Below are 23356 nucleotides of genomic sequence, written 5' to 3' on the forward strand. Positions count from 1 at the left end.
CCTCAGCCTCCCGAGTAGCTGGGACTACAGGTGCCCGCCACCATGCCCAGCTAATTTTTTGTGTTTTTAGTGGAGACAGGGTTTCACCATGTTAGTCAGGATGGTCTCGATCTGCTGACCTTCGTGATACGCCCGCCTCGGCCTCCCAAAGTGCTGGGATTACAGGCTTGAGCCACCGTGCCCGGCCGGGAGTCAAACTTTTTAAAAAGACAGGGGCCAGGCATGATCACTTGTGCCTGTAATCCTAGCACTTTGGAGGCCAAGGTGTAAGGAACACTTGAACCCAGGAGTTTGAGACCAGCCTGAGGAACATAGGGAGACTGCATCTCTACAGTGGTTTTTTTTTTTTTTTTTTTTTTTTTTTTGAGAAGGAATCTTGCTCTGTTGCCCAGGCTGGAGTGCAGTGGTGCACGATCTCAGCCCATTGCAACCTCTACCTCCCAGGTTCAAGCGATTCTCCCTGCCTCAGCCTCCGGAATAGCTGGGATTACAGGCATGCTCCACCACGTCCGGCTAATTTTGTATTTTTAGTAGAGATGGAGTTTCTCCATGTTGGTCAGGCTGGTCTCCAACTCTCAACCTCAGGTAATCCGCCTGCCTCGGCCTCCCAAAGTGCTGAGATTACATGCGTGAGCCACTGTGCCCAGCCTAAAAAATGTTAATTAGCTAGGCATGGTGGTGCACCTGTGACCCCAGCTACTGGGGAGGCTGAGGTGGAAGGATCGATTGAGCCTAGGAGGTTGAGGCTGCAGTGAGCTGTGATCACACCAGTGCACTCCAGCCTTGGTGACAGAGCAAGATCTGTCTCAAAATAATCATAATCATAATCATAATAATAGCAATAATAAAAGGTCAATGGAAGAATCGAGAGATAACGAAAGGAAATTTCCCTAGAAGATAGAACAAAAAGACGATGTAAGGAAATTAGAGGATCGATCCACAAGGCCCAATATCTGACTAAGGGATTTCCCAAGGATCCCAGAGAAAGCAAAGGGGAGGAAATGGTACAAGGACGTTTTATACTGAAGGACATGAATCTTCACACACACACACGGAGCTGCCAGTTCACCTAGGAGAGGTGGGGAAGGGAGGAAGGTAACAAGTACTGAGTGGTTAGCCTTAGAGGGTCCAACAGAAATGAAAAAGAGCCACTTGAAAGCACACCGTCACAAAGGGTCAGACTACCGGGGATAAAGAGAGGAACCTACAAGTTTTGTGGGTAGAGAGGAACAGATCACATACAAAACATCAGGAATCAGAATAGTTTTAGATGCTTCAGTGGCAACGCTGGAGGCTGGATGATAAGGGAGCCATGCCTTCAAAATGCTGATGGAAAATTACTTCCAACCTACCATTTCATGTCCAGTCAAAGAAATCAGAAATTAGAATAGAATAAACAAATTTTCAGACAAGGGTGTAAAAATTCTACCTCCTATGTGCCCTTTCTCAGGAAGTGATTAGAGGATGTCTTCCACCAAAATGAAGGCATAGATCAAGACAGAGGAAGACTTGCAAGCCAAGAAAGGAGTGCTCTAGCCAAGGAGGACAGGTGTGCACCTGGTGTAGAATAGAAAGCAAACAGTGCAGATGGAAAGTGGGGAGGAGGCCGGATCACGCCTGTAATCCCAGCACTTTGGGAGGCCAAGGCGGGAGGATCACCTGCAGTCGGGAGTTCGAGACCAGCCTGAGCAACATGAAGAAACCCCGTCTCTACTAAAAATAAAAAATTAGGCTGGGCGTGGTGGTGATCATGCCTGTAATCCCAGCTGCTCGGGAGGCTGAGGTGGGAAAATCACTTGAACGGCTGAGGCAGGAAAATCGCTTGAACCCAGGAGGGAGAGGTTGCGCCATTGCATTCCAGTCTAGGCAACAGGAGAGAAACTCCATCAGAAAGAAGAAAGAGAAAAAGAAAGAGAGAAAGAAAGAAAGAGAGAAAGAAAGAAAGAAAGAAAAAAAGAAAGAAAGAAAGAAAGGAGGGAGGGAGGGAGGGAGGGAAGGAAGGAAGGAGAAAGGGAAAGGGAGAAAAGAAAAGAAGAAAAGAAAAGAAAGGAAAGAAAAGGAAAGAAAAGAAAGAAAGAAGGAAAGGTTCCGAACATAGCTCACTAGGAAAACAAAAAGAACTGATAGATTTTGCAACTGGATGGAAGAGGCATCTTATAGGTCTTTTGGAGTGTTTGAGGAGATTTAGCAATATGTACACAGAACTAAGCAAGTGGATAAAATTGGGGCAATTATTACCTCTGGGAAACTTAAATGTCTGCGCTACAAAATGTAATTATAGTATGCTCTTCGGCTTAGAAGTGGACAATATTTACAAAGTCATAAGAATGTAAACCCTAAATACTGAGTCAGCTAAAAATGGTGATAAAACTATATTGGAACCAGACATGGTGGTACGCACCTGTAGTCCCAGCTACTCAGGAGTCTGAGACCAGAGAATCGTTTGAGCCCAGGAGATGGAGGCTGTAGTGCACTATGGTTGCACCTGTGAATAGCCACTGCACTCCAGCCTGGACAACATAGTAGGACCCCATCTCTTAGGATTTATTTTCTTTCTTTCTTTCTTTCTTTCTTTCTTTCTTTCTTTCTTTCTTTCTTTCTTTCTTTCTTTCTTTCTTTCTTTCTTTCTTTCTTTCTTTCCCTTTCTTTCCCTTTCTTTCCCTTTCTTTGTTTGTTTCTTTCTCTCTCTCTCTTTTTCTTTCCTTCCTCCCTCCCTCCTTCTCTTTTCTTTGTGATGGAGTTTTGCTCTTATTGCCCAGGCTGGAGTGCTACGGGATGCTCTTGGCTCACTACAACCTCTGCCTCCTGGGTTCAAGCAATTCTCCTGCCTCTGCCTCCCGAGTTACTGGGACTACAGGCGCCCGCCACCACGCCCAGCTAACTTTTTGTATTTTTAGTAGAGAAGGGGTTTCACTATGTTGGCCAGGCTGGTCTTGAACTCCTGGCCTCAGGTGATCTACCCACCTTGGCCTCCCAAAGTGCTGGGATTACAGACATGAGCCTCTGCGCCCAGCCAAGACCCCGTCTCTTAGAAACAAACAAATAAACAACTATGTTGGGAGGATGGAGAGAGGAACAGTTGGGTGATGTGATGAGTTAGTCCTCATCTTCTGTAATAGGGCGTTGTGAGGAACATTACTAGTGTTCACTAATATCTGCTTCTCCCTGCTTTGGGTCACATAGAAGACTATTTCTCAACCCCTTACAGTTGGGCATGGTCACATGACTACTTTTGACCAGTCAGCTTCAGGTGGAAGTGACGTGTCGCCACCAGACTAAAACTTAGATGATCCTGCAGCTGCCTCTTCTCCCTCTCTGGTGATCAAGGAGGCCTTGGGGTAAGATAGCAGGGCCACAGGAGTAAAGCAGCCTGGAATTGCCTCCTGGAATTTAGTTGTCCTGGAAACACTGAATGGACTCTGTGAGAGATAAACCTTTCATTTGTTAAACCACTGCAATTTGGGTATTTAGGCATAGCGTTTCTTAACCAAATCCACGCTTCAACAAATACTGTCTAAAAGAAATAGCCACATAAGCATATTCTTTAGAATTGTGGAGATAATCGCTATAAGAATAGCTAAAAACATTCAAAGTGGTTGCCTCTGGGGAACGGGACAGAGGAGTAAGTGAGCAAGGATGGGTAGGGGGCAGCTGTTCTCATTATTGTCCTGCATGACTTTTTACACTATGTCATTGTGTTACGTTGGCAGACATAAAATTTTCCTTCCTTTTATTTTTGAGATAGAATTTCACCCGGTCGCCCAGGCTGGAGTGCAGTGGCGTGATCTCACTGCAGCCTCTGCCTCCCGGGTTCGAGTGATTCTCGTGCTTTGGCCTCCTGAGTAGCTGGGATTACGGTGCCCACCATCAAGCCTGGCTAATTTTTGAATTTTTTGTAGAGAGAGGGTTTTTCCATGTTGTCCAGGCTGGTCTCCAACTCCTGAGCTCAAGCAATCTGCCTGCCTCAGCCCCTCAAAGTGCTGGGATTACAGGCATGAGCCACCACATCTGGCCAGAAATAAAATTTTCTAAAAAGCCATATACATATATGTAATTTGGAAGGATCCCCAGCAAGTTGTGATAGTGGCTGTCCCTCAGGAGGGAGGGAGGGCGTGCTACATAGAACATGCGAGGGACTACTGATGTGGCCAGACATGGGCGGGCACTGTGAGAAAGGCTACCCAGATGGAAATCCAGTCCAGGGAGCTGTTTGTTTTTAGACGTGGGGTGTTGCTCTGTTTCCCAGACTAGAGTGCAGTGGTATTTTCAGAGCTCACTGCAACCTCAAACTCCCAGGATCAAGTAATCCTCCTTCCTCAGCCTCCTGAGTAGCTGGGTCTACAGGCACACTCCACCATGCTCAGCTAATTTTTTTTTTTTTTTTTTTTTAGACGGAGTCTCACTCTGTCTCCTGGGCTGGAGTGCAGTGGCCAGATCTGCTCACTGCAAGCTCCGCCTCCCGGGTTTACGCCATTCTCCTGCCTCAGCCTCCCGAGTAGCTGGGACCACAGGCGCCCGCCACCTCGCCCGGCTAGTTTTTTTTTTGTATTTTTTTTTTTTTTAGTAGAGACGGGGTTTCACCGTGTTAGCCAGGATGGTCTCGATCTCCTGACCTCGTGATCCACCTGTCTCGGCCTCCCAAAGCGATGGGATTACAGGCTTGAGCCACTGCGCCTGGCCTTTTTTTTTTTTTTTTTTTTTTAAGAGACAGTGTCTTGCTGTGTTGCCCAGGCTGGTCTCAAACTCCTGGGCTCAAGCAGTCCTCGACCTCAGCCTCCCAAAGTGTTAGGATTACAGGCGTGAGCCACCATGCCTGGCCAAATCTGCCTTTTATAGTGAGCCGCCAACTTACATGGGTGATGAATTGTGGGGGAGGGAGGCTGCTGCAGTGTCCCCGTGCGAGCTGGTGAGGTTGGACTAAGACATCCACATCACAGATGTCTCTTGAGAGCCTGCTTTTTTTTTTTTTTTTTTGAGACAGAGTCTCACCCTGTTACCCAGGCTAGGGTGCAGTGGCACGATCTAGCCTCACTGCAACCTCCGCCTCCTGGGTTCAAGCAATTCTTCTGCCTCAGCCTCCTGAGTAGCTGGGATTACAGGCGCCTGCCACTATGCCTGGCTAGTTTTTGTATTTTTAGTAGAGACGGAGTTTCACTGTGTTAGTCAGGCTGGTCTCAAGCTCCTGACCTCGTGATCCACCCATCTCAGCCTCCCAAAGTGCCAGGATTACAGGCGTGAACCACTGCGCCTGACTGAGAGCCTGCTTTTTTTGCCGGGCACTGCTGGTAGGCCCAGGAATACAGCAGGGAACAAAATGGATGAAGTCTTCTGACTTCAGGGAACTTACATGGGCGAGAGACCCAAGTGGGCAGAAAAGAAGGTGAATGTAAGTCAGGAAGTGGTTTGTGCTGTAATGAAAAATGAAGCCGCTGAAGGAGCTAGAGTTGGTCGGGAGGATGGTACTTTAGATAGAGTGGTCAGGGAGGGCCTCTCTGAGGAGGTGACACTTGAATAGAGTCCTGAATTAAGTGATGGAGCAAGCCATGCAAAATATGGGGGGACCAGCGTTCCAGGCAAGAGGCAAGAGCAAGTCCAGAGGCCCGGGAGTGGGGAGGTGGGAGTGGGCTTGACGTGTCCAGGGAACAGCAAAGAGGCCAGTGTGTGGCAGGGCACATCGGTGGAGGAGAACATGCTGGGAACTGAGATCCCAAAGGTGGTCGGGGCAGCTTGCAGAACAGAGAGAATTTTGGAAAGTTGCTGGGGAATGAGAGCAGGGGAGCGGCATGATTTGTCTTGGGTCTGGAGAAGGGAGTCTAAGATGGCCAGAAGGACGGGGTGTGGCTGTGGGTGGAGGGGAGAGAGGGGGGCCGTGAGGAGAGGAGCCTGGGGCCCTGCCTGGCAGGCAATCAGCGCTGGGCCACTCAGCCCGCTTGGACCAACTACAGCAGCTTCATCACCCACTTCCCAGCATCCCAGCCCCCTCTGGGAATGGAAGGATCCTTTGCAAATCAAAATAGCAGGCAAAGAACAGCCTCTAATTGTTCTGCGTAAGAGCAGAGAAATTAGACGAGTCAGCTGTGGGGTTGAGACCGCCTCCCACACAGCTGTGATCCTACACCCCACTGAAGACACTTCCTGAGACTTGCAATTCTGCTGTCTCTGAGCAAAACTTTTTCCTTCTCCAGCCCCAGAGCAAATAGCAGCTATTTGGGAGGGAGTAGGACAGATGCTGCCCTGGAGGACAATGAGTGAGTCAATTTCTTTTCAACCAAAAATACCAGTCACTTCATACAGGAACAGCCTTAGCTGATGCGAGTTTATTCCACCATTCAAAAACACTGAGTGCCTCATCCTAGGTGTCCAGGGCTGGGCATGGGATCAGAGAGATTCTAAAGGAATGGAGGCACACAGTATGGGACCACCCCTGGGGTGGAGGAAAGAAGGAGCGCGGGAGTCAGGAAGTCTCAGTTCTCGCCTCGGCTCTGCCACTGTTGCTGCGTGACCTTAGATGAGTCATGCTGCCTCTCTGGGCTTCAGTCTCCCCATCTCTCCCAAATGGAGGCTTTAGGCTACATAGTAATTCTCAAACTTTAGAGTTCATAAGAATCACTTGGAGTGAGGAGGTGCTTCTTTTTTTTTTTTTTTTTTTGAGGCGGAGTCTCGCTCTGTCGCCCGGACTGGAGTGCAGTGGCCCGATCTCAGCTCACTGCAAGCTCCGCCTCCCGGGTTTGCGCCATTCTCCCGCCTCAGCCTCCCGAGTAGCTGGGACTACAGGCGCCCGCCACCTCGCCCGGCTAGTTTTTGTATTTTTAGTAGAGACGGGGTTTCACTGTGTTAGCCAGGATGGTCTCGATCTCCTGACCTCGTGATCCGCCCGTCTCGGCCTCCCAAAGTGCTGGGATTACAGGCTTGAGCCACCGCGCCCGGCCGGAGGTGCTTCTTAAAGATGAAGATTCCCAGGCCCCAGTTCCAGAAATGAAGATTGATCAGATCTGAGGTGCAGTTCAGGACCCTGCATTTCTTCCAGGCTCTTCCAGTAATTCTGAAGTGAGCCCTCGGGCCACGCTTTAATAAAATCACTTCCCCTTAATGTGTCTCTCTTCCTGCTCTGGAATTCGAGGAGTCACTCATGTAACCGTCCTCTGGGTATCTCAGATCACTCCAGAGACATGAGAGTGGTGTCATGTCGCCCTGCCTTGGGGTGCCCGTGTGTTGCTGTGGTGGTGACACTGCGTTTGGGAAGGTCTGGCTCAGTGTATGCAGTCTCCTCTGGGCTACCTGGTGCCCCGCCCAGGCCCTGGTGCAGAAGGGGCCATGGCTGTAAACGTTGGCCAAACAGGGGGTCAACTGCAGTGTAGATAGCTGTGCAGGGCAGAGAGCATGGAGGGATAATGGTAGTGCTGGGTGCAGAGTTTGGCTGCAGACATTTGCCCTGGACCCCTGGGCTCATGCCCTGGGCTGGACGTGTGACCCTGTCACCTGCTCTGCTTCCCTACACCACTGTGGATGGGAAGAGGGATGCACTGTGGCTTCTGCAAAGAAGTGAGTCCAGTTACATGGGGATGAGGAGGCCTGGATGGAGCCACAGGAAGGACTGGGGGCTCCAGTCTATCACAGAGGACACCCAGGAGGCCTCAGGCCCCAGTCAATCTACTAGGCAGTGTCCCTTCCTCAGAGCTGACCAATCATACTCCCCAAAGGCCAGGTCAGTGCCAGGAGCTAGAGAATCAAGTCACTCTGGTCTAGCCCCCAGCTCCATTCTTCACCTATGAAGAAAAAGAACAGTGATTGTGTCCAGAGTGCTCTCCATGTATCAGGCTTGGGGCTAAGTGCTGTGTTGGCTTATTAAATTTTCACAGCCATCCTAGGAGGTTGCTACAAACATCACTCCTCTTTTTACAGTTATGAATGCAGAGGGTTAGAGAACTCAAGTTTCTCAGAGTCACTCAGCTAATGTAATAAATAGTAGAGGCAGGATTAGAACCCAGATCTGCTTTCTGCTGGAGCCCAGTTTTATTTTTAAACATATTGCTTAGTACCTCTTAGAAGATAAGGATTTTTCTTTCTCTTTTATTTACTTATTTATTTTTGAGACAGTGTCATGCTCTGTCACCCACTGTGGAGTACAGTGGCACGATCTCAGTTCGCTGTACCCTCTGCCTCCTGGGCTCAAGCGACCCTCCCACCTCAGTCTCCCGAGTGATGGGACTATAGGTACGCACCATCATGCCTGGCTAAATTTTTTTTTCTTTTTTTGGTAGAGATGGGGTTTCACTGTGTTGCCCAGGGTGGTTTTGAACTCCTAGGCTCAAGCGATCCACCTGCCTTGGCCTCCCAAAGTGCTGGGATTATAGGCATGAGCCATTGCGCCTGGCCTAGGATTTTTCTTAAAACACCTTCTGCCAAAGTTATTCACAACCAGAGAAATCCTTTTGCTTCTGTTGTAGTGGAAAGGAGCGATGCCAGATCAGATAGTGCAGGGTTCTAGTCCCACCTTTGCCCCGACCCTTTTTTTTTTTTTGAGACAGAATTTTGCTGTTGTTGCCCAGGTTGAAGGGCGATGGCGCAATCTCGGCTCACTGCAACTTCTGCCTCCCAGGGTCAAGCAATTCTCCTGCCTCAGCCTCCCGAGTAGCTGGGACTACAGGAGCACGCCACCACACCCAGCTAATTTTTGTATTTTTAGTAGAGACGGGATTTCATCATGTTAGCCAGGCTGGTCTTGAACTCTTGACCTCAGGTGATTCACCTGCTTTGACCGCCAAAAGTGCTGGGATTACAGGCGTGAGCCACCGTGCCCAGCCTCCCCTGACCTTTTGCATGACCTTGGGAAAGGTACTTCCCCTCCCTGAGTTTCATGTGAAACTGAAATCTGTGAAATGGGATTAATTACACATGCATTTCCTTCTAAGGTACACTAAGATGAAGACGGCCACCAACATCTACATCTTCAACCTGGCTTTGGCTGATGCACTGGCCACCAGCACGCTGCCTTTCCAGAGTGCCAAGTACCTGATGGAGACGTGGCCCTTTGGAGAGCTGCTCTGCAAGGCTGTGCTCTCCATCGACTACTACAATATGTTCACCAGCATCTTCACGCTCACCATGATGAGTGTCGACCGCTACATCGCTGTCTGCCACCCTGTCAAGGCCCTGGACTTCCGCACGCCTGCCAAGGCCAAGCTGATCAACATCTGTATCTGGGTCCTGGCCTCAGGCATTGGCGTGCCCATCATGGTCATGGCTGTGACCCGTCCCCGGGGTGAGTGAGTAAATGCACCGTGGCACAGGCCACTGACCACAGGAGGCAGTACATGGCCCTTTGTGGGCTTGCAGGGCACTTACTAGGGTGAGGGTAGGTGGCTCATCAGCAGAAGTTGGATTCTGATCAAGATCAATGATGGTGTGGTAACTGGCCAGTGGGAGTATAGAAGGTCAACCAATGGGAATGGGAATAGCTGGCCAGTGGGACACACAGATGGTTGAATATTGTGAAGATGAATGACTGATCAGTGGTCTTATGGGTTGCTGGCCAAAGGGACTGTATGAATTTATGAAGGGGATTATGGATGGCTGGTTATGTACACATAGGTGGCTGGCCAGGGATGTGTGGATGACTGATCTATAGAGAGATGGATGGATGTCCAATGAGGTAAGGGTGTCACTGACTAGTGAGCAGTGGAGGCCGCAAGTTCTGTGTTCCCATTTTAAACTCCCTTTCATCCTAATTTGAAAACCATTAGCCTGGATGACCAAAGCAAGGCCTAGAGAATGGCCTGCGGGGAATGACTAATACCATTTTAGGTAATTATTATAGTACCTGCCTGCATTAGGGGAGCTGCAATAACATTCTCCATAGCTCAGGGGCTTGACACAGTAGAGGTTTCTCTCTTGCTCCCATCACAATCCAGTGTGAGTGGGAGGAGCACAGTCATTCAGGGACCCAGCCTCCTGTTGATGGCTTCAGAATCTTCTACTGCTGGCATCTGGCCGGCAGATGAATATGGAGAGGGAGCGGGGAGAAAGCACAGCCACTTTAAATGTTGACTGGGATGCAGTGGCTCATGCCTGTAATCCCAGCATTTTGGGAGGCCAAGGCGGGTGAATCACTTGAGGTCAGGAGTTCCAGACCAGCCTAGCCAACACAGTGAAACCCTATCTCTACTAAAAATATAAAAATTGGCTGGGCGCGGTGGCTCATGCCTGTTATCCCAGCACTTTGGGAGGCTGAGGCAGGTGGATCACGAGGTCAGGAGATCGAGACCATCCTGGCTAACGTGGTGAAACCCCATCTCTACTAAAAATACAAAAAATTAGCCAGGCGTGGTGGCAGTCGCGTGTAGTCCCAGCTACTTGGGAGGCTGAGGCAGGAGAATGGCATGAACCCAGGAGGCGGAGTTTGCAGTGAGCCGAGATTGTGTCACTGCACTCCAGCCTGGGTGACAGAGCAAGACTCTGTCTTAAAAAAAAAAAAAAATTAGCCAGGCGTGGTAGCGGGTGCCTGTAGTCCCAGCTATTTGGGAGGCTGAGGCAGGAGAATCACTTGAACCCGGGAGGCGGAAGTTGCAGTAAGCTGAGATCATGCCACTGCACTCACCCTCGGCGACAGAGTGAGACTTGTCTTAAAAAAAAAAAAAAATTATGGCCCATCTCTTCCTAGTGACAGCTGGTCACATGGCCCCACCTTAATGCAAGAAAGTTTATTGTTTAGAAGGGCACCACAGACACAGGAACTAACCTCTCTGAGTCACACTATAGCATGAGATGTAGAGAAAAAAGAGATGATATGTGTAGAATACTTAGGACAAGTTCTGGCTCATCGCCAAGGCCCAATGAATAGCCGCTATTAAATGATTAAGCCTGTGAGATAGACAAGGCAGGAACTCCTACCTCCATTTGACTGTAGGAAAACAGAGTCAGAGAGGTCAGGTGGTTTACTTAGGGTCACACAGCCAGGCATTTTGTGGAATTTGGCCTGCAACCTAGGGTTCCTGCCCCCAGGTCTGTTGCTCCTTCTAGTCCCTTGGGTGGAAGTTTGCAGAGGGTGGATGCTGTAGTTGGGAGAGAACAAGCTTCTTGGTTACCCTTGACCCTCACAAGGGCAGAGCCCCTGGTGCCCTTTTACGGCCTATGAGCCATTGGTCTTGACTCAGCAGCAGAGCCCCATTCCTCACTGTCAGCCTTCAGTTTACAGGCCATTAATTGCATCCCTGCTGGGGCTGGACCAGATGGGCCTCCTCACTCCACAATCCCTCACACACACACTTTCCCAGTGTGTGCCATCAGCACTTATTGGACCTGTGGGCCACTTGCTGTGTGATCTTGAACAAGTGCTGTTCTGGTTCCTATACAATGAAGGTCTTGGACTCAGCTCTTTCTAGGGGTCCTGCCAGCCTGATGTCCTGTGGACCCACTCTGTCTGTGGATCCCCAGCCCCTTCTCACCTCTTAGCCTCAAGTCCATTGTGTGGCTTCTTAAATCCTAGCATTTCAAGAGATCCTGGGAGTCCCCTGGGCCAGCCTCAAGGCTGTATCAGAATCCCACAACACCCCCTAAGGTGTTCATCCAGCCCAAGCCCACACTCCAGGAATGGGGAGCTCATTTCATCCTGGGCACCCTTCCTATCTCAAGAAGGAAGTCCTTGAGTTAAGCTGAAATCTGCTTTCCTCCGAGAAGGAAGGAAGGAAGGAAGTTTTGTTTTGTTTTTGTTGTTTTGAGACAGGGTCTCACTCTGTCACCCAGGCTGGAGTGCAGCGACACTGTCCCAGCTTACTGCAGCCTCAACCTCCAGGGCTCAAGTGATCCTCCCACCTCAGCCCCCCAAGTGGCTGGGACTACAGATGTGTACCACCATACCCAGCTAATGTTTGTTTGTTTGTTTGTTTTTTGTAGAGATGGGGTTTCGCCATGTTGCCCAGGCTAGTCTCGAGCTCCTGGACTTAAGCAGTCCACCTGCCTCAGCCTCCCAAAGTGCTGGAATTACAGGCGTGAGCCTCACGCCTGGCCAGGAGGTTCTTGTGATTAAGCTGAGACGTGCTTCCCTCTGGGGAGGCTGACCCTATCCTTGAGTTCTGGACTCCCACACATATGTGCCCCTCTTCCCTGTGGGTACACCAAGAGCTTGAACCCTACTGTGCTAAATGTGTTAGGTGCCTTAGCCTATTTAATCCTCACGACAATCCTGGAGATGTGGGTACTGTCATTAGCTCCACTCCAGTGAAGCTCCAAGAGGTTTAGTAATTTCCTTACACTATGTAGTAGGGCCTGAGTCCTGCTCCCAACTCGTGTTGTCTGTCTTAGAAGTCCTGTTCCCAATGGAGCTAGTTTGGAAATGGGTCAGGGTGTTTTGAGTTACTGCAATGACTGGCATTCAGTGGGCTGAGCTAAATGATTTCATTACCGCCACCCATGGACACAAAGGCTGATAAAGGGGCCAGGAGAGAACATAGGGGACCTCCCAGATGAGGGCTGATCCTGCTGGGTCTTTTAGGATGACTAAGAGTTCACCAAGTACAGAAGCTGAGGATAACATTCCAGACAGAAGAATCCCCTTGAACAAAGGCTGGGAGGAGGTGGTGGGTCTTGCCCAAGCCTTGGAAGGGTGGGTGAGCAGGTGGGGGCCCCTTAGGCACACAGGCCCCTCACCCCGTCTGTCTTTCCTTGTTTCCGCGGCCCAGATGGGGCGGTGGTATGCATACTCCAGTTCCCCAGCCCCAGCTGGTACTGGGACACGGTGACCAAGATCTGCGTGTTCCTCTTCGCCTTCGTGGTGCCCATCCTCATCATCACCGTGTGCTACGGCCTCATGCTGCTGCGCCTGCGCAGTGTGCGCCTGCTGTCGGGCTCCAAGGAGAAGGACCGCAGCCTACGGCGCATCACGCGGATGGTGCTGGTGGTGGTGGGCGCCTTCGTGGTGTGTTGGGCGCCCATCCACATATTCGTCATCGTCTGGACGCTGGTGGACATCGACCGGCGTGACCCGCTGGTGGTGGCCGCGCTGCACCTGTGCATTGCTCTGGGCTATGCCAATAGCAGTCTCAACCCCGTGCTCTACGCCTTCCTCGACGAGAACTTCAAGCGCTGCTTCCGCCAGCTCTGCCGCAAGCCCTGTGGCCGCCCGGACCCCAGCAGCTTCAGCCGCGCCCGGGAAGCCACGGCCCGCGAGCGGGTCACCGCCTGCACCCCGTCCGACGGTCCCGGCGGTGGCGCCGCCGCCTGACCAGGCCGTCCGGCCCCCAGCACGCTCCTCCCTAGTGACCCGGTGGCCACATGAGTCCCAGTGGGAGGCGCGAGCCATGATGTGGAATGGGGCAGTAGAAGGTCGGAGTCTTGGGATCGCCAGATGGGGCCTCTGTTTTGAAGACGAGGCCAGGCCGCGAGATGGGCATGGGGTAGGCCTCTGGTTTGGGGTGAGGCAGAGGGCAGATCAATAGCGTGGGGCCTCTGGGCTGGGTGCCCCGTCCACGGCTCTCGGTGGGGCGGGAAAGCCAGTGACTCCAGGGGAGGAGCTGGACCTGCGGCTCTGGAACTGAGTCCCTAAACGGGATGTCCAGGGAGACGGGGCTTCATCCTTGAGACAGCCTGGGTTTCTAACTTGGAGCCGGACTATTGGAGTTCGGGATCCGGGCCCAGGACCCAGGAGGGGTAGTGGTGGGGACAGTTGCTTGAAAACTGAGCTGCAAGACTGGGTCTCTGTGTAGTAGGGAGGAGCCTCCTGTGAGGGGAGACCCAGAGACAGGACAGCCGAGTGTGGCCACAGCTCAAGATTTGGTCACTAGAGAGGGGGCCTGTGCAAAGGGCCTGTGGCCTCAACTTCGGATACAGTCCCAGCCCCGAGTTCTAGCAAGGGGCAAGGCTCCCTGAGGTCCAGGTCCAACTTGACACCTCTATAAATAGAATGTAAAAGACTGAGGGGCCAAGCGTGGTGGCTCAAGCCTGTAATCCCAGCACTTTGGGAGGCTGAGGTGGGTGGATGGGCATGAGCCCAGGAGTTTGAGACTAGTCTGGGCAACATGGGAGACCCTGTCTCTACAAAACATACAAAATTAGCCAGGCAGCTCTGCACCTGCAGACCCAGCTCCTTGGAAGGTGAGAGGATCGATTGATCCCAGGAGTTTGAAGCTGCAGTGAGCTATGGTGGTGCCACTGCACTCCAGCCTGGGGGACAGAGTAAGACCTTGTCTCTAAAAAAAAAGAGAGAGAGGGAGAATGAGGGAGGAAGAGATACAATATACCCTTTCTCTTTTTGACAGTCATGTATTTCCTTGGAATGGGCAGAAATGCCTCAGAATCACAGTGGGGCTTGGGACAGGACAGCAGAGCAGGGGGCAGCTGCTCCAGGATAGGGTAATAAGACAGGACCTTGGTTGGGGTAGGGTCACCAGACCTGAGTACTAATGGGAGCCCAGAGGCTTGGGAAGGAGAAGGCTTCCATAACCATCTCGAAAACTCAGGCCCGGAGTGGACCTTTGTGGCAAGGAGTGGTGGTGGGTGGGTAGAGGAAGAGAGGTGGGCTCCTGCTTCAAGATTAGGTCTTCCAGTGGAAGATGGATGCTTTTTGTGGGTCCTCAGGGCCCTAGTTTCTCTGGCCCAGATACTGGAGGACAGAGGACCACCTACTTAGATCCTGTGGATGGTAAGTGGTGCCTGGGACTCTTGGGGATGGGGGAGGGGTATGAGAAGCATCAGTTTGCACTTGATGCTGGGTCCTGGGCCCCTGATAAGAACCTGGATGAAATCCTCTTCCGTTCTCCCAACATCTGGCTGCACCCATGTGTCTGGTGTCGATGACCCCAGTGAACTGGAACTGCCCATATGGGGACTTGACCTTGAAGGAACTGGGGGGAGAAGCTTTTGTAACTGCAATGCCGACATCAGTGTGCGTCCCCCTCTGCCTTTCCCCCTCCACAGGCTCCCCAGGTTCCCCACCTGCTCCAGCCTAGCTGCCCCCTTCATGCTACTGAGAGTGGCATCCACCTGGAGTTGGGTGTAGAAGTTTCTCTCTTCATTGGTTTGGCATTTTATTCAGGCACTCCTGGATCTTTGCTTCCCAGAATATCAATGTCTGTCCTTGTTCCCTGTACCTCCCCCGTGCCTCATCTCCTCTCCCCCCCACTGCTCTCCCCTCCCTCACCAACACTGCCTCAGTAATGCACCCCTGACTCCCTATTGAAGCAGTGTGCTGACATCCTTGTAAAAACAAATTTAATTTTCTTCCTTTTTTGGGACAGATGGAAAGAAATTGACGTCTTTGTCTCAAACAAAAGAAAAAAGAAAAAGAAACAATATACTTCTTTTCCTTTTGACAACCATGTCTTTGGAACAAAAGCTGGGAGGCTGTCACTCCAGCAGGGACTGAATAGCATGCAGGGGGCTGGGGACTTAGGCACCAAGAGGGGCTTTGGGCACATTAGGCGGAAGGGATGCCCTTGGAGGGCAAAGCACAGCCCCCTTCTCAGGGTGAGGCTCCCAGCAACCCTAGACCCGGGGATGTGCTTCTTTTGGGAAATGGCTTCCCCGGGTCCTGGAAAGATGTGGAGCCGTGCCCAGCACTCACATCCAGCCTGCCAAGCCACTGTGACCTGGGATCCCAAGCCACCTAGATCACTCTCACTACACTGTGACCACAGAGACCCCTGTGTCTGAGGGTGGGAGGTCATCAGCATGGCAGGAGACACTTCTTCTCATCAGGGGCTCCTCCTGTGAATGCTTTGGCAGAAAAAGGGTATGGCAGAAAAAGGAGACAATCTAGGAGCTAGGGAAGACTCCTGAAAGAAATGACATTGGAGTCAGGCTGTTTACTCTCCCTGCAGGGACTGTGTCCCCTTCCAGGATAGGCCTGTTTCAAGGCTGCTTGAAGCCCACTCACTGCCATCTCCTGTGTCTGTAACAGATCTGGCTGTTTTTTGCCCTTTCTAATACATAAATCTGTCCTGGGGTCAGCAGGGCCCGGGTCCAGACCACGTCTGTTTAAGGTAGTGCCAACTTGTATTGAAATCTACTTCATGCCAGGCATGCTCTCTGGGCGTCAGGACTTGGAAATGAGTCAGCCTCGGCCCTGCCCTCAGAAAGCCTGAGCCAGTGCTGGGACATAAAGCATCAACAGATGATTGCACCTCAGTGTGATAAGTGCAGTGACAGGGAGTCCTAGGGAGGGTGTCATGGGGACGTGCCTTTTCTAGCTTTTCACTAAACACATGTTTGTAGCAATTCTGTAAGAGGTGGAAAAGGGTCGGGGGCCCTGAAGGATGAATAGAAGTTGGCCACCAAGAAGAGGAAATCACGTGTGTGGACGCAAGGGGATGTTTAAATGCTTGGTAAACCCAACAAGTTGGGTGCAGCTAGAGCATGGGGCTTAACTGAGCTCTTCTGTGTGCCAGGCTCTCTGCCAAGTGCCTTGTGTGCATCAGCCCACCTGATCCTCAGGACAGCCTTGTGAGGAAGTAATGTTATCCCCATTGAGGACAAAGAGAGCCGAGGCTGAGAGAGGTCAGGCTACTTGCTCCTAAGTCACAGGGCCTGTTCATAGTGGCAGAACTTGGGTCCCTGGAATTCCAGGGTCCATGTTTCCAGTTAATTCCAGGCATCAGTGAAGTAGAAAGGCCTTAGAAGCTAGAACCCCAGAATGAGGTTTTTGAAGACCTAAAACCAAATGGAAAAATCTAAAGGAAACGGGCAATTTCCCATGAACTTTTGTTCCTCCTGAAGCTCTCCAAATCTTCACGTTTCAGAATGTACTGTGCATGGTGCATTTTAAAGCTCTAAATTGACAGTGTAATTCTAGATCATCACAGGGTTCTCAAAACTGCAGAGTACGTCTGTTTCCCCCAAAATTTCCATTTCTCTCCCTCCAGGAGGGAGGAAAGTTTTTGCCCCTGATTTCAAGATGTCCTACTGTTTCAGATCCCTTCTTCGTCTTTTTTTTTTTTTTTTTTTGAGACAGTGTCTTGCTCTGTTGCCCAGTCTGGAGTGCAAGTGCAGTGGTGCAATCATAGCTCACTGCAGTCTCAAACTCCTGGGCTCAAGTGATCCTCCTGCCTCAGCCTCCTGAGTAGCTGGGATTACAGGCATGCACCATCATAGGCCAGCTAATATTTGTATTTTTAGTAGAGACTGGGTTTCATCATGTTGGCCAAGCTGGCCTTGAACTCCTGACCTCAGGGGATCTGCCTGCCTCAGCTTCCCAAAGTCCTGGGATTACAGGTGTGAGCCACCGAGCCCAGCCTTGTTTTTTTTTTTAATAGAGACCAGAGTGTTTCTGTGTTGCCCAGACTGGTCTTGAACTTCTATCCTCAAGCAATTCTCCTTCCTCCCAAAGTACTGGGTTTACAGGTGTGAGCCACTGTGCCCAGCTCCCATACCTTGTCTTGATGTGGTAGAAGTAGTGGTTAAGGCTGGAATCAGATCTTGCCTTTCCCTGTCTGAGCCTCAGTTTCCTCATCTGTAGAGTGGACTTCCTTCATGGGTGGTTGTGAGGATTTAATGTATGTATAGGATAAGGCCCAGAACGTAAGTGGCAGTTACTGCTTAAAAGTGGAGCCAGAGTTCAGGGTCAGAGCTAGAGACCTACAGGGAAGAGTAGGTGAGCTATCAGGGCTAGCGATGGAGAGAGAGGAGAGACTGGAGATCCAGCTTCGGGATCCTCCTGCTTCCTGGCTCAGGAGCCACCATGAAGAGTGAGAAGCTGCCAGAGAAGCAGGAGGAGGATGGGGAGAATGTGCTACCATGGAAACTGGAGGAGGAGGGCGTTCCCAGGGGGAGGGAGTGATGGATAATGTCAAGTGTCATAAGAGAGGATGGGAGTAGGGAGGGCAGGAGGGTGATGGGAACCCTCCGGTTTAGTGTTTTACATGGCCCAGGCAGCCCCCAAGCCTGGATCAAATCCCAGCTCTCAAGCTAACTGGCTGTGTGACCTAGACAAGGGATTTGCCCTCTCTGAGCTTCTGTTTCCTTCTAGAGTTGAGATGTGGGAATTGGTCCATCTCTAATATGACCGTCAGTTTCACTTAATAAGAGTCCTAGCTTTGCCGAATTCTTGGCCACGTGCTAGCAATGTGATCTTAGGCAAGTCACTTCACCTCCATGATCCCTCTCTGAAAGCTAGAGAGATGGTGAGCAAAGTGCCACCAAAGTGCCTGGCGCATAGTGGGGCCTCGATACAGGATTATTCTCTGATAATTACGTGGGTGCCAGAGGCAGCTGCTCTAAGGAGGCTTGCTGGGCTTGGAATTAGAATGCTCCTCGAGGGCCGGGTGCAGTGGCTCACGCCTGTAATCCTAGCACTTTGGGAGGCCAAGGCGGGCGGATCACGAGGTCAGGAGTTCAAGACCAGCCTGAGCAACATGGTGAAACCCCGTCTCTACTAAAAACACAAAAATTAGCCAGGCATGGTGGCCCGCGCCTGTAATCCCAGCTACTCAGGAGGCTGAGGCAGGAGAATCGCTTGTACCCAGGAGGCGGAGCTTGCAGTGAGCCGAGATCACGCCACTTGCACTCCAGCCTGGGCAACAGAGCGAGACTCCGTCTAAAAAAATAATAATAAATAAATAAAATAAATGCTCCTCAGGTTGGAGAGGGCCCACTAGCATCCTGAGAGGACTTGGAAGAACAACAGTCCAGGCTGGGTGCCTGCTGGGTCTCTGTCCAAAGGCCAGCCCTCTCTTTGTGCCAGTGGCAGATTCCTCGCCTAGGGCATGACTACTGGCTGCCAGCTTCCTCTAGCACCTGCTGCAGATCCAGACTGGAGCCGGTCCCCAGAGGCCCAAAGCCCCTAGGAAGTGACCACCCCCCTCCCTGGCACCCAGATCCTGGCCCCTGCACTCACACACAAAACACGTACACATGCCTCTCTTTCATCATGTATTTATTCCTTTATTTCACTTCTGGGCCCCACACTAGAAGGAGTGCTGGAAGCTGGGAGGAGTGACAGGAGCAAATCAAGTCCTGGCTGCCCCACGCTGAGCTTGCAGATGTTGAGAGTTGGGTGACAGCCGGCTATGTGGTTCAGGCTGCAGGCAGCTTGGGAATTCAAAATGGGGCTTAGAGAGGAGCTGGAGGGAGCCCTTGAGGTGGACGTAGTGATGCAGTAGAGCATGGCGCTGTGAGGTTGCCCGGGTTCTAGCCCCAGCACCATCACCGGGGACGAGCCGTTTCAGAGTGTGGCACTCTGTCACACTCCATTTCAGTGAGAGGCCACTGAGACATTATCAATGGGTAATGTACAGCACTTCTATGGCGTAACTCATTTAATCTTCACAGCATGATGATGAGGTAGGCATTAGTACCATTACCTCCATTTTACAGATGGGGACACTGAGGCTCAGAGAGGGGAGCCCAAGACCACATGGCTTCTCAGTGATTGGCCTAGCTAGGATCCCACCTCTGGTCCTTCAAGTCCACTTACTCTGCTTTCCTCCTCCTGCCCCCTGAGAGGAAACTCTCTGAGCACACCGAGGACCCTCAGGAGACTCTCACCTCCAGCTCACAGTCACGGGCTGAGCACTCCCTATGCTGGGTTCTGCGCCTCATCATGTTGGCAGCAGAGGCATGTGCCAGCTGTTCAAAAAACTGCTGTAACCTTGGTAGGTCCCTCTTCCCATCCGTTTCCTCCTTGCCTTGGAAATCCTGCTTGTTTGTTAATTTTCTGACTGACTGCCACGTCGTTGCCATATGACCTTGGGCATGCCATTTCACTCTGAGCCATTTCTCAATCATGGATGACAGCACTTACCTGGTGAGAAGTTGAAAAGATTCAGAAAGAGGCTATGAGTGAAGGACCTTGTCTGTTTTGGTCATGAAAGTGTTCCCAGGAGATGCAAATGGGCACACAGTAGTTATCTACTGAGTGAATGAACAACGTCCCTGGTGCATAGTAAGTGCCCAACAAATGCAGCTTTTTTCGTGTTATCTAATGTTTTAGGTCATGCCTGCATCAACCCATGATTCTTTTTTTCTTTCTTTCTTTCTTTTTTTTTTTTTTTTTTTTTTAAGACAGAGTCTCACTCTGTCGCCCGGGCTGAAGTGCAATGGTGAGATCTTGGCTCACTGCAACCTCCGCCAACTGGGTTCAAGCGATTCTCCTGCCTCAGCCTGCTGAGTAGCTGGGATTACAGGCACGTGCCCAGCTAATTTCGTATTTTTAGTAGAGACGGGGTTTCGCCATGTTGGCCAGGCTGGCCTTGAACTCCTGACCTCAAGTGATCTGCCCACCTCAGCCTCCCAAAGTGCTGGGATTACAGGCGTGAGCCAGTGTGCCCGGTCCAACCCATGGTTCTTCATGCTGCAGGTGGGTCCGGAGCAAGGCTTTTCTCTTTTAACCATCTCCTTGAGTTTCAGAAGGTGGGACAACATGTGCTGCAAAGCAGTTTCTCAAGAGGACGTCTTCTCCCCAAGCTCCTTAGCCATGCTGTCCTCTCCTGCCCTCACCAGGACTGCCCTCTCAGTACCCAAGAGGAAGGGACAGCCTGGAAAGGAAGAAGGTCCCGGACCATCTGCATCACGGGGATGGAGTCCCTTGGCAGGTGCCGGTGCAAATACCCCCCTATAATGGGGCTCATCTAGAAGCTCCTCTTGGACTGAGGAGACAGCATATGTGGTTTTGAATCTTCATTGTCCACTTCGTTGCTGTGACGTTGGGCAGGTCTCTGTCCCTCTCTGGGCCTCTGCACGATGGAGGGGTAGGAGTTGATGGTTCTGAAGCCTCTGCCATCCTGGAAAAGAACTGAGACACTTCCCTCGTGTTCCTGGGTCCCAGAAACAGACATCTATTGGTAAAATCCACTGGGCATTTGCCCAGAGACAGGGAAAAGCATGCCTGGGGGTCTGTAATGGAGCTGCCCCAATTGGGGGCAAGGAGGCGGGCATGTAAAAAAGGAAGCTTAACTCAAAGCCTTGTTTTCAGGCTTTTTGCCTACCCCAGGCTCCATCTTGGTACCAAGGACCCAACCTTCTGTTTTCTCAATAAAGCGAGCCCTCTTCTCAGTGTCTCCATCTCTGGCTGTTTTGTTGACTCACCTCTGCCAGGTTCCCTTGTAAGGGGGCCCCAGCGTGGGGGGGGTCACATAAGCCTATGGGGAAGTCTGGCTCTGCCCTGAGGACCCGTCTCAGAGGGAGAGGCAATGTTGTCCTTAAGAACCCTAGTTTGGACCGGGTGTGGTGGCTCATACCTGTAATCTCAGCACTTTGGGAGGCTAAGGCAGGTGGATCACAAGGTCAGGAGTTCAAGACCAGCCTGGCCAGGATCGTGAAACCCCGTCTCTACGAAAAATGCAAAAATTAGCCGGGCGTGGTAGTGGGTGCTTGTAATCCCAGCTACTCGGGAGGCTGAGGCAGAGAATAGCTTGAACCCAGGAGGCAGAGGTTGCAGTGAGCGGAGGTTTCAGTGAGCCGAGATCGCGCCACTGCACTCCAGCCAGGGCGACAGAGCAAGACTGTCTCAAAAAAAAAAAAAAAAAAAAAAGCCCTAGTGTAATGGGAGAGACAGACACACAGGCAGGCATTTCCTAGAGCGAGCTCTGAACCAAACCAGGCCTCTGTGCTCCACTCCCCTTCCACCCTCCGAACTGGCTCCTCCCCTTCCCTGCGCCCCCGCCACTCTCCTAATCTAACTCCCGTGTCCTCCAGAGCCCCGCCTCCCGCACATGCCTCTTGGGGCTCCACTAAATCTCTCCCATCTCTCTGCCCCTCAGTGACCCTTCCTTCAGGCCATAGAAGTACCAGACCTCCCCTGTGAGCATTCAAGGTGACCCTGGGGTGGGAGTTAGAACCCAGTGCCCCAGGAGACCTCCGCCTCCTCAGTGTTCTCAAATAGTCGCTGGCCCCTGTGGTTAATAAGTAACTCCCAGGAAGGCAATTCTTTCCTGACCCAGACCTGTTTTCCATCACATGTGACCCATCCTTACGAGGCCACCAGAGCCTGGAGCCTCCCCCACCCCTGGGGCAACTTCCCTTCAAAGTCCTCAACCTAGGGCCACCCACCTTGAGGCCTGTTCATGTCAAGGTGATGGGCACCAAGGCAGATGGACAGCCCTGACACAGACTAGGATCTCAGCATGCCTCAGGGCAGGCTGTGTGGGCAGGGCCAGGGCGGCCAGGCTGCCCGGGGGTGGGGGTTGGGGTGGCTTCTTGGCCCCACTCTGCTCATAGAAACTGAGTCAAGAAGACTTTACAGAGGCCTGACAGCTGTAGTCACAGCCAACTCCCACCAAAGCTGGGAAGGACAGCTGTGAAGATGAGAGAGAGAGAGAGAGAGAGAGAGTGTGTGTGTGTGTGTGTGGTGTGAGCACACAGCATGAGTGAGAGCATCTCGGTGTTGATGTGAATGTATACACCTCCACCTCTTGGGTTCAATCGTTTCTCCTGCCTCAGCCTCCTGAGTAGCTGGGATTACAGGCATGCGCCACCATGTCCGGCTAGTTTTTATATTTTTAGTAGAGACGGGGGGGGGGCGGGGGTCTCACCATGCTGGCCAGGCTGGTCTCGAACTCCTGATCTCAAGTGATCCGCCCGCCTCTGCCTCCCAAAGTACTGGGATTACAGGTGAGAGCCACTGTGCCCAGCCTATCCAGAGATTTTTTTATTCACCTTTGTGTATACCCTGAGGAAAACCTTATCCGTTTGACCACTTTGGGCCTCACTTTCCTCTTTTGAAAAAGATAACAATAATATTTAAAACAATGTATTTACCAGGACTCTCTTGAGGGTCCAATGAGACACACCTGTGCATGGAAACTAGGGTCCATTCTTATTGATGGGGGAAAACACTCTGCCTTAAACCTTCCATAGTTCCTACTTGCATGGAAAATCAGATGATTTCTCGGGCCCCTTTCCAGCGGGTGACCCTAGGAATCTAAGTTCCAACTTCCTGGCCTGCCACCTCAAACTCTCTTGAGGGGGAAGGAGACCCACTACAGGAAGCGGACTGCTGAAGTCCAGCTCAGGGCAGGCAGTTCTCAGTAAGGGAGCAGGCAGAGCAGATTCCTGTCTTGTGCCAACTTCATCACCCTTCCAGGTCAGCTTCACTGCCTCTGCCTCCAGAAAGCCTTCTCTGCTGGCTCTAGCTACACTCTTGGATCCCTGCCTGGATCTACAATTGCTATCAGGGTGCCTCACCTGAGCAAGACCTGCCTGCTCGCTCGCTCTCTCTCTGTAGACTGCTGGGGACCCCACAGCACCACCAAACACATGGGAACACCATCCTCCCTAAGGGAGAAAGGAAAGACTGGGGGAAAAGAACATTTAGGTTTTTTCTTCAATGATATTTATGAGGTTTCTTAGTCCTGTGTCAAAGGAATATGTGCACATTATAGAAACTGAGAAACCTGGCCGGGCACAGTGACTCACATCTGTAATGTGAGGG

General features: G+C 51.5%; 1 protein-coding gene across 1 annotated transcript in view; it reads left to right on the plus strand.

Annotated features, from left to right (window-relative positions):
• OPRD1 (opioid receptor delta 1) overlaps window positions 1–13630 on the plus strand; it is a 54432-nt gene extending 40802 nt beyond the window's left edge. The window contains exons 2-3 of the mRNA XM_010380330.2: window positions 8913–9262; window positions 12678–13630. Coding sequence (XP_010378632.1) covers window positions 8913–9262; window positions 12678–13219 — 892 coding nt within the window. The 3' untranslated portion in view covers window positions 13220–13630. The remainder of the gene's footprint in view (window positions 1–8912; window positions 9263–12677) is intronic.
• The last annotated feature ends 9726 nt before the right edge of the window (window positions 13631–23356 follow it).

Source organism: Rhinopithecus roxellana, chromosome 12, assembly GCF_007565055.1.
Source record: "Rhinopithecus roxellana isolate Shanxi Qingling chromosome 12, ASM756505v1, whole genome shotgun sequence".
In the NCBI taxonomy this organism is placed as follows: domain Eukaryota; kingdom Metazoa; phylum Chordata; class Mammalia; order Primates; family Cercopithecidae; genus Rhinopithecus; species Rhinopithecus roxellana.